The sequence below is a fragment of the Cebus imitator genome, unplaced genomic scaffold, assembly GCF_001604975.1.
Source record: "Cebus imitator isolate Cc_AM_T3 unplaced genomic scaffold, Cebus_imitator-1.0 Scaffold658, whole genome shotgun sequence".
NCBI lineage: Eukaryota > Metazoa > Chordata > Mammalia > Primates > Cebidae > Cebus > Cebus imitator.
In genome coordinates this window covers 737,183-748,520 of record NW_016107973.1, presented here as the reverse complement: position 1 = coordinate 748,520, position 11,338 = coordinate 737,183, and the positions used below count along the sequence as shown (strand labels likewise).

Here is an 11,338-nt window from a genome sequence, read left to right as displayed (position 1 = left end):
GTTAATGATAAGACTAACCAATAGAAATGTAATGAAAAAATATGATGTAGTCTTTGAGATGCAAAATGTAAAACATCCTGTTTAGAAATAGTGCTTGAATTTCTATATATTTACACATATATGCTTTGTAAGACTAATATATATACTAATTTATATTAAGGCTATATATTTATATATACTTCTATAAAATAGATAATATAGACTTTTATATATTATATATATTTATATATTATTTATATATTTATATATTATATATATTATTTTATATATTCTATACACTAATATATATAAAGACTATATATGCTTATATATTAGTCATACAAAGCATATATATTAAGCTTAATATATATGTATTAGTATATTATATTAGTCTTACAAAGCATATATATTTATATATGTACATGCACATATACACTTATGTGTGTGTAAACACACACACACATACACATCTTAGTCTCATGAAGCATTTTTGCATGTTTCCAGGGGAGAAAAAATGAAGAGCAGGGATTTGTTTTTAGATTTGTTTCCTGTATCACATTGTGCAATTTACACGTCTTCCAAGACTATTCTGAACACAGTCAGTCAGTCCTGCCAGGAGCCTTCAGGAAGAGATCATCTCACAAGAGGAAAAACCTCATTCCTTAGACTTAGAGCAGCAACTCTGACTACAGCATGATGCCTTTGACTCAAATTTATACCCCAGTCCAAATCCCAAATGGACTCATCACATCTGACTTCTATGGAGAGTCTTGTGACTGAAAACAGAAAGGGCTGTTTTGCTAAGTGCTCTGAAAGACATTGTGGCCCAAGCAACCCTAGAGAAGAGAAGTTCCACTTGTGTTAAGTGTCACTATAAAGCAGAGAGAAGCTTTAGAAGAGTGAGAAGTCAACCCACTGAGAACTCCAGGGGACTCAGTGGGGTTTTGGCCCTCAAGGACTGCAGTGCATCAGCAGGAGTGGGGCCAGCAGAGAGCACAGGGTCCGGCAGAAGAGGCAGCAGTGTTGGGCAGGTGTGGCAGGACCCAGGGGAGGAGACAGGGCTCAATAGCAGAGGACTGATAGGGAAGCCCCCACCTCTGCTACTGGACTTGTTCCTGAGTACAAGTTGAATCATGCCAAGTCCTCCCTCAAGTGATTGGTGCTTCTATAGTGGCTTGGGGTTCTGTATGCAGAGAGGGAACAAGATCCCACTGAGCACAGCTGTTACTGCCTCATTTCCTCCCCACAGCAGCCCTGTGAGGCAAGTATTTTCCCCATGAAAAGACTGAGTCTTAAACATGTGTATCTGTAATAATTGCCAGTTTATTCCTCTGGCTAAGAGATCCAGAGGTAATGTGAGGTTTACATTTCATTTTTATGCTTCTGTTATTGAGAGTTTATTAAGTGTTTCATTGCCTCCCAAAGGTGATTGATAAGTTATTTTACTGTGTCTACTTTAGGGTTTTTTTGTGACACAAGTAGTATACACACATAAACATATATTAATTTTTTGGCAAGTGAGAAGATGCAGATAGGCAAAAAGAAAAAAGAGATCACAAAGAGATTCACTGTTAACCTTTGGTGTATAATAAAATCAGACACTTTCCTTTGTATTATGTCACATAGAAATGTACAAATAAAGTGTATATATATATATACACACACTATATGTATACACTGTTTTGCAACTCGTTATTTTTACTTTGCAATATACAATGAACATTTTCCCATGCAAATGAATGAGACCTCTTATTAAATGAATAAGATTGGGTAAAAAGATGAGATGTTGACAGGAGTCATATGTAAATCTCAGCAACATCGAAGAATTGGAGTAAAATGATAGCAAATATTTAACAAGCAAATACAGACAAACAGAAGGCAGTGGCAACATTAACAACAGAAAATAATGACTTGTCAGGGAAATGAATTACATGGGATAAGGGCGGTCCCGAGAATGCCTATGGTTAGAATGCAGAGCCCTAAATTTCTTTCTCAGACCCCTTATCTCTTCCAAACACCTTTCCATCTCATCTCCCTCCCTTGTCGTTTCTTCATCCTTAAAATGCCTATAATCTATGTCCTCTTTAAATTCTTCGAGAGATTGAAGCAGCCTCTGTCTAAAATTCCCTTCCGTTTGCTGGCGTTCAAATTCTCCATAGGGGCGTTCTTCCTCCCTCTTTGGCACGCTGCATTTTGGCTTTCCTTCATTTTCTTTGCAGGGCTTTTGCATGATGTTGTTGTTGTTTCCTGCTTAACTCCAGGGAAAAATGGAGAGAAGAATTGCTTCGTTACTTTTGAATCAGGGCTGTCATTTTCTCTCTGAGGCAAGATACTTGCCTAATTTCCCATCCCTGCCCCACAGGTCCAGACCTCAGAAGTCTGCCGCAGCTCCCTCCACCCTCTCATCTCCCTCTTTTCTCCCCTCCCACCTCAGGAACCCACCATTTCCCCAGAAGACAAGGCGAACGGCCTCTCCAATGGGCGGGAGAGGGGAGGCAGAAACTAAGATGGACTGTGAGGCCGCAAATTTCGCCTAGCTTTTGCCCTTCCCGACTCCCACCCTCAGAGATCTCAGTCTAAGTGCCCCTTTCACACTGACCTGTGCGGGATCGTTTCCTGCTCTTTTTCTTTCCCCCAAACGTCTGTGAACGCAGACTCTGGGACCCGCAAACAAAAAGGAAGGGGCGGGGAGGAAGGCGCTATCTGTGGATCAACGAGCCCCAGAGACAAGAGAGATGTTATTTTGAACCTGGGATTCTCATCATCACCGTCATCGCCCCCAGATTAGATTTCTACCTCCTGGTCCCTCCTTCCTGTCTCTATCCTTTCCTTCGGATTTCTGTTCCCACTCCCCACTCCTGACCCTCAGGCCTGGGCCTTGCAAGGCCCGCATCTCCCTCCTTCTCCCCATCCGGAGACCTACCCCACCACCACAGGCTGGCATTGGCATTGAGGGAGGCGAACTATTTTCAAATGATCTCTAAATTTCTTTTGTCTCCATCCCGGGATTTCAGCCTTTCTCCACCCACCAACCCACACCCCAGGACTAAAATTTTCTCTAACAAAATTGGAGAAAGACCGGGAGAAGGATAAAAAGAAAGCATGCCAAGGTGAGAGAAGCCGATTGTTTCGGAGCTATCACTAAATCTCTGGGTGTCTCTCAAAAGATTTCCACCCCTGGGTCCCCCCTGCAAAAGATACAATCTCCGACGATTTTTCAGGGGTTTGGCAAAAGCAAGCCTGGACCTATTTCAGTCATTAGATCCACCCACTACTGACCCAGGGTTCCTTCAGTCCAACCTGCTGGGATTTAAGGAATTTACCTCTTCCTTCCCTTGGCAACAAGCACGCACGCTCGTTTGCAGGGCAGTAAAGAGCTGGTACCCAGAGGAGAAAGAAGCCCGGGAATATAAGGACTTCGGTTCACGTCAGCTCGTGATCACGTGAGGATTATGTCATCCCCCATCTCTGGTCCCCACTTTCCCCTCCCACCAGCAGTGCTGCAGAAGTGGACCGGCTTACCGACTCCCACCCCCCACCACACCAGGCCCTGTCACTCATTTTTGTCTTTGCTAATTCCAGAGGTCAAAAGTGGCCCCTTCTCCCTGTGGTCAGAATTTGCTTTTCTCAGATTACCAGGGAGAGACTGCATTTTCCCAAAGTTATATTAACCATTTTTTGTGTGTGTGGTTGTGCTGAAAGGATTACTTATCCTTTTCTAAGATATAAGAAAAGAAAAGTGGCAGTCTTTCCTCCACCCAATCTCCCCTCAGCCACTAATAACCATCATTTCCCTTGCAGTCCAATCCTTGAAAACAGATTAGAGGGAATGGCGTGAATTAGGAAAGGAGGTAATGATTTGGATTGTGTCTCTTACTTTTGTTTTGATAATTTCTTATTCTTCTCCAATTTTTTCATACACTTATATACTTTTAATAATCAGAAATATGATAAAGATATGTACCTTTGGAAAAAGATTCAAGATAGGAGGATAAAAAGGCCAGCCACCTGTTTCTGCTGGTGAAGTCATAATGTAAATATAGACCCTCTAAGCAGAAACATTTTTTGAAGTTTAAAATGTACAGGGCAGTTGGAACCTACCCTTTTGAGGGGCTCCTGGGCATGTGAGGTCCTTCCACTAGGTGAGTCACTGAGACCATGAATCCACAGCACCCTGCCCTTAGATTTTCAGATCTCAACAGTAACTCACAATTTTTACAAATTTGTGCTCAGTATCATGCCCTCTTTCTCCCAGTTTATACCATGCCCGTTACCCTTTTTCTTCAGTACTGTACCTCAAATATCCCAACTTTTTTCAACACCTTCATTCAGAATAGAATAGTTTTTCATTTTTCTCAGACATCTTCATCCTATTTATGTTTTCCATGACCTTATTTAGCCATACTGATGTATTGAAAGTTACTGGTAGTACTAACAAAAATTAGCCACATTTAGTCACCCAACACACTAAACTTTTTGTTGCTAAGTAAAGATTTGGGTACTTGTCTAAGTAGATTTGCTCTTAATTTGTTAACTTGAAATATATGCAATAGAAAGGGGGATGTGTAAACTTCTTATAAGTTGTTTTTAGGGAGATTGCAGCTCATTATGAATGTAAAGTTACCACTAATCTGTTTGATGTAAATGGCTCCAGAAAAAAGGTAAGTGGGCAGAAAAAAAAGTCTTAAAAAGAGTACAGTGTTATTGTCACAGTTATTAAACAATGATTAGTTGTGATAGAGGCAAAAAATTCGTTGGTGGAGAGAAAAATTCCTGAATCCTCTGTGAACAGCTTTTCATGCAGATGGTTAGACTCAGAGTCACAAAATGGGTAGAAGGATCCAGGCGTTGAAGACTTTGCATATTAGTAATAAGAATGGCATTGGACAGATCCTAGTTTGAATTAATAGTACTTACTTACTTTTTGTATAAACTTGGATGTAAAACTTGGATACTGAAACTTCTCTGCACTTCGTCTATAAAATGTGCCCAATAGTTTCAAGTATCTCACAGAGTTTTCAGGACTAAATTACATATGTAATATGTATAAAACATTTAATATATGACTGACAAGTACCAAGGGCAGGCTTAAAGCCTAAATATGTGGGGGCAGGTCTGGCACCAGGGATGGGGGGTGAGGCTGAAGCCCTGCAGCCCAGGGGGTCAATTTGATAGTGGGGCAGGCCTAGTTGTTGAGTTTTTAGAGCAGGCCTGGAACCTGGGGCTGTGGGATCCAGACTAGTGCTAAAGCAGACTTGGAGGCTCAGTCTGCAGGTACTGACCTAGAGTCTGGGGCCATGGGGGCCTGTCCAGTGCTGGGTATTACTGGGATAGGCCTAGTGTTGGGATCCAAGAAAAAGTCTGGTGTCCACTTTCCTCTCTTTCCCCAAGTGAATGGTAGCTCCAAGCTGTGCAGCCTGGGGTTCAGGAAGGGGTGATGTGGGTAATGTAAAACTATCCTTACTAACCTTTTCAATGTATTTTTTCTTATTCCTATTCTATACCCAGGTGCTATAATTTGTCAACTGTTTTCTTTAGCTTTTGTGAAAGTATTTTTGTGCCCAGATAGTGTTCAAATTGATGTTTCTGTGGGAGGTTGAGTGCAGGAAAGTCCTGTTCTACCATTTTGCTGACATCTAGCTCCTCACATCTCAATTATTAAAAAGGCAGGAGAAAAGGGTAAAAAGGAACAATAAAAAGATGGAACATCTGCAAGCAAATAGCAAAATACTAGTTTTAAATCTAACTATATTACTCATTACATCAAATATTAATCTCCTAAGCATGCCACCTAAGAGAGTGTAGTGGTTGATTTTGGGTGTCAGCTTGATTAGATTAAGGGTTACTCAGATAGCTGATAAAGCATTATTTATTCTCCATGCTTCAGTGGGCACTGAGCCAGTCTCTCTCCTGCTCAAAGGGAAACCTAGGTGATTTTGCTTTTTATTAAAATGATTGGGCCTCCTCAGGTGTGTCTGTGAGGGTATTTCCAGAGGAGATTTACATGTGAGTTGGTGGATTGAGTGGGGGAAGATCTGCTTTCAAGGTGAGTGGGCACCATCCAATCGGCTAAAGGAGCAAATGGAGCGAAAAGGTGGAGGAAAGGTGAATTTTCACCATTTCTCTACTGGAGCCAGGACAATCTTCTTCTCCTGCCCTTGGACACCATAACTCCAGGTTCTGTGGCCTTTCAACTCCAGGAACCACACCAGCAGCCACCCCCTGCCACCCTTACCACATACCTCACCTGGGGCTCTCAGCCCTTTGGCCTCAAACTGATAATTACACCATTGGATTCCTTGGTTCTGAGGTCTTCGGAATTGGATTGAGCCACACTATCAGCTTTACTCATTCTCCAGCTTGCAAACAGTCTATTGTAGGACTTCTCCACCTCCACAATGAAGTGAACCAATTCCCCTAATACACCCCTTTTCATATATGTCTTTATCAGTTCTGTCTTTCTGAGGAACACTAACTAAAACAGAGAGATTGACAGATTGAGTAAAAATGCCAAACCATTTCTTTGCTTTTTATAAGAAACATGTTTTCTTTTTTTTTTTTAAACTTTTATTTTAGGTCCATCAGTACACATGCAGGTTTTTTATATAGGTAAATTGCATGTCACAGGAGTTTGGTGTATAGGTTGTTTTGTCACCCAGGTTAATAAGCATAGTACCCGATAGGTAGTTTTTCAATTCTCACCCTCTTCCCACTCTCCACCCTCAAGTAGGCCCTAGTGTCTGTTGATCCTTTCTTTGTATTCATACGTATTCAATGTTTAACTTGTACTTATAAGCAAGAATGTGTGGTATTTGGTTTTCTGGAGAAACATACTTAAAGACATATATTGGCTAATAGTAAAAGAATGAAAAATGAAATAGTATGGAAACATGAATCATAAGAAAGATGGAATGGTTAGATTAATATGAGCACAGTAGATTTCAGAGCAAGAAATGTCCATGGACAGATGAATGAATAAATGAAGTGTGGTATATACATACAATGGGATATTAGAAGACTTAAAAAGAAAGTAAATTCTGATACATACTACAACATGGACAAATCTTGAAGACATTATGTTCAGTGAAATAAACCAGACAGAAAAGGATTGATATTTTATGTTTCCACTTATATGAGGTACCTAGAGTAGTCAAATTCATAGAAACAGAAAGTAGAAAAGTGGTTGCCAGAAGCTGGGGGAAGCAAAAAATGGGGGGTTATCATTTAATGGGTACAGAGTTTCAGCTTGGGAAGATGAAAAAATTCTGGAAATGGATAGTAGTGATGGTTGCACAACAATGTGAATGTACTTAATCAATTGAACCATATGCTTAAAAATGGTTAAAATTGTAAATTTTAAGTTATGTATGTTTTACCATAATAAAAGCATATTTTATAAAAATGAATGGGAAACTTTGGATTAAAAGAGAATTAAGAGACATATCAAGCAAGGGTAAAGTGTGTTGAATCCTCACTGAAACAAATGCAACAAAAGAAGCCATGATAATTTATGGGACAAATGAAAATTTGAACACTGAATAAATATTTGATATTAAGGAGTTATTTTTAGGTGTAATAATGATATTATGGCTAAATTTTAAAAGATCTCATATTTTAGATATACATACTGATACATCAACAGATGAAAATATATGCTGTCTGGAATTTGCTTTGAAATAATATGATAGAGAAGGAGTGGATGGGAATAAAAGCAGGTTGACCATAAATTGAAAATTGTTATAGCATAAAGGTGGATACACTCAGGTTTTGTTTTATTTTTCTAAACTACTTTTGAATATATTTCAGATATAACTCACAAAGAACTAGTATCCAGAAAAAAAAAGTTCTGATGGGAGTGTAAATGATGCAATCACTTTGGAAAGCATTTTGGCATTATCTATTAAAGGTGAAGATACGGATATTTATAACCCCGTAATCCACCTTCTAATAAATACCCATCAGAGATGTATATGAATGTTAATGGAAATATTATTTGTAGATAACCAAAAATTGGAAAATAATATCCATAAAGATGAGAATGAATAAACATGTTACATTCATGCAGTGATACAGTAAATGGCCATGAGAATGAAATAGATCTATACATAAAAACATGGATGGACTTAACTGACATAATTTGAGCAGTATAAAGACCAAATAAATAAAACAATATGATTAAATTTACATAAATTAAACTGCAAGCAAAAGTAAATGGTTGGAAGGGCATTCATAGGTGGTAAAACTCTAAAGAACAACAAGGAAATAATTACTGTAAAAGTTAGGATAATGGTTACCTCTGGGAAGAAGGTAGTACTTCGTAATCAGTAAAAAAATCACCTGAGGGGTTACAGGTGCTTGCAAAGTTCTATTTCTTGACCTGAGTTTGGTTGTATGTTACCTGGATATTTATTTTATAATTATTTGTTTATGATTAATGCACTTTTTAATAGATGTGTTATAGTTCACAATTTAACAGTAAAGGAAAGACATGATGTCAAGGTAACTGGTTAATACATTAGAATAATATAAATTTTCCTGATCCTTAAAAGGGATCCGAATGAATTAAACATTTAGACATAAAAAAATAAGCTAAGAATAAATAATAAAAGAAAGGTTAACTTACTGATAAGGTAAGAAAATGTATTGAAAAATTAGAATATATGAATATGAAAATACAAGTTTTATGTGGGTGTGGATGAATAGGAAGTTCTCTATACTGTTATTGGGGGTAGAAAATGGTGTTATAATTCTGAAGGCAAATCTAGCACATCTAAGGATTTACCTAAGGAACTAATAGGGAGGATCCTAAAAAACAATGGTATAAGGTGGCAAAGATATATTCAGTACCTGATCTTTGCACGAGCTTTGTTGGTGAAAAGCAAGCTTATTTTAGAAAAGGAAAAAGAAAAACTAAAAACAATCAAAATGTTCGTCTATAGCCAATAAAATGAAGTTATCCATATAATAGATTATGTAGCCATTTAAAAAGATCACATATATTTAACATGTCTAATGTAAAATATTGCCAAGATACATTGTTCATGATAAAAAGAATATAAAAGAATATGAAAATAATACCAAATACATAAAAATATATACCACACTGTCAAACATGTTTATCCCTAAACATGTTTGGTAATGGAATTAGACAAATGATAGGTCCTTACACCTGTGGAACTCAATGAAAGGCGGCCACAATAATTGATTGTATGTCCACTGATCTGTGTCAATTTTGAGTGGATGGGTAGATGGGAAGGATGCCCATGAGGACATGATATTTGCCCTCTAGAGACCTCTGAGAACCTCAGCTTTGGTGGTTTTCTGCTATGTGCCAAGCATAGGCTAGGTGCATAAGCCAGTGAACTATCCCATGTAACCCCTCATCAGCCTATAAAGCAAAGATTCTTTTCTATATTTAACACGTGAGAGATCTGATGCTTGTCTATAGTTACACAACAGATCGTCTGCCTGTGTTGTCTCCTCCATGTCCATTTGGCTCAGTTATTAGCCAGTTTCTGTGGGATTTGTACCTGGGATTCAGCTCCTGGTGCTTATCAACTATGTAAGAATATAGATGCTGAGTGAGTCAGTACTCACGGGTAACTCAAAGTGTGCAGGATACTGGCACAATTTGAAATACAATGTTTAAAATTATTAAAATATGTATATTTAAAACAAATATTTTAAAGGTGGCCACTGAAGTCATTTGGAGAATTAGGTGAAGGGGACAAAGGGGCTCTCTTGTCTATGGTTTTCACAGCTAGATATCTGAATTAGCCAAGGTTCTCCAGAGAAATAGAACCAATAGGGTGAGAGTGTGTGTGTGTGGGGGGGTGTGCATGTGTGCACGCATGTAGGCTCATGGAATAGATTCATGCAATTATGGAGACTGGCAAGCCCAAATCTGCAGGGTAGGCATGTAGGCTGCAGACCCAAGGAGAGCTGATGTTGCAGTGCCAGTCTGAAGGCTGTTCACCAGTAGAATCCCCTCTGCTCAGGGGAGATCAGTCTTTATTTCTATTAAGGCTCTCAACTGATTGGATGAGGTCCACTCACATTATAGACAGCAATCTGCTTTCCTCAAAGTCCACCAATGTAAATGTTAATCTCATCCAGAAAACACCCTCACGGAAACATCCAGAATAATGTTTCAGCCAATAGTAGGGCTTACCACTTTAAAGGAACAAATAGGAAAAGATAACTTATTTTGTTAGCTTAACTTTAAATTCAAATTAATCATGAAAACTTTTTTCCTCTCTAACCAGAGTGAACTTTCATATTACCTGGACTCACTTGAATAGGACTTACAAAGTGTGTGCTCTGAACACCAAAAATGTACTTAATTAAAAACCAGAAACATTAAATATCTAGAAAAAGCCACAAATATTGTAAATAACCCATAGGTCAAATAAATAAATAAATACATTACAGACAAAATAGAAATATTTCTAACTCAACGATAACATATCAAATTTTGGAGATGCTGTTAAAATGGTGTTTAGGAATAAATCTGTAGTTTTAAATACTTATAGTAGAAAAGAAGAGAGGTCTAAAATCGATTAAATTTTTATGTGCAAAAGCTAGAGAATAAAAGGATATTGAACCCAAAGTAAATAGAATAAAACAAATAACTAAATGTAGAAATATATCATTATTTATGGATATTATTGAGGAGACTCAGTATTGTTAAGATGTCAGTTCTTGTTTCCCAAGTGATCTTCAGATTCAATGCAATCACAATGGAAATCCAAGCAGGAGGGCCAGACGTGGTTGCTCATGCCTGTAATCCCAGCACTTTGGGAGGCTGAGGTGAGCAGATCAGGAGTTCGAGACCAGCCTGGCCAATACGGTGAAACCTCATCATACAAATTCTATGGAAACTATTCCAAAACTAGAAGGGGAACTACTTCCAAATTCATTCTACAAAGCCAGTATTACCTTGATACCAAAACCAGACAAAAGACAAATCAAAAAAAGAAAACTACAAGTCAATATCTCTGATGAATATTGATACAAAAAAACCTTAACAAAATACTAGTAAACCAAATTGAACAATACATTAAAAAGATCATTCATCATGTCCAAGTGGGATTTATTCCAGGGATGCAAAGATGGTTCAACATACACAAATCAATCATTATGATACATCATATTAACAGAATGAAGCGCAAAAACCTTGTGATCATTTCAATTGATGCTGAAAAAGCATGTGATAAAATTCAACATCCCTTCATGATAAAAGTCCTACAAAAAACTGGATATAGAAGGCACATACCTCAACATAATAAAAGCCCTATAGCTAGTATCATACTGAATGGTGAAAAACTGAAAGCCTTTCTTGTAAGAACTGGAACAAGAC

At 38.0% G+C, this 11,338-nt stretch overlaps 1 protein-coding gene across 2 annotated transcripts; it reads right to left on the bottom strand.

Annotated features, from left to right (window-relative positions):
* Positions 1–1,282: 1,282 nt before the first annotated feature.
* On the bottom strand, positions 1,283–3,439 carry TCEAL7 (transcription elongation factor A like 7). Of its 2 annotated transcripts, none has more exons than XM_017518129.2 (3): positions 3,303–3,439; positions 2,579–2,682; positions 1,283–2,226 (listed from the first exon to the last, which is right to left on the bottom strand). In XM_017518129.2, the coding sequence occupies exon 3, from the start codon at positions 2,207–2,209 to the stop codon at positions 1,907–1,909; it is 303 nt and encodes a 100-aa protein (XP_017373618.1). In that variant the 5' UTR covers positions 2,210–2,226; positions 2,579–2,682; positions 3,303–3,439; the 3' UTR covers positions 1,283–1,906. The 2 variants fall into 2 exon arrangements, with proteins under 2 accessions (XP_017373618.1, XP_017373619.1); XM_017518130.2 differs by having other exon boundaries at positions 2,579–2,643; positions 3,303–3,417.
* Positions 3,440–11,338: the final 7,899 nt, after the last annotated feature.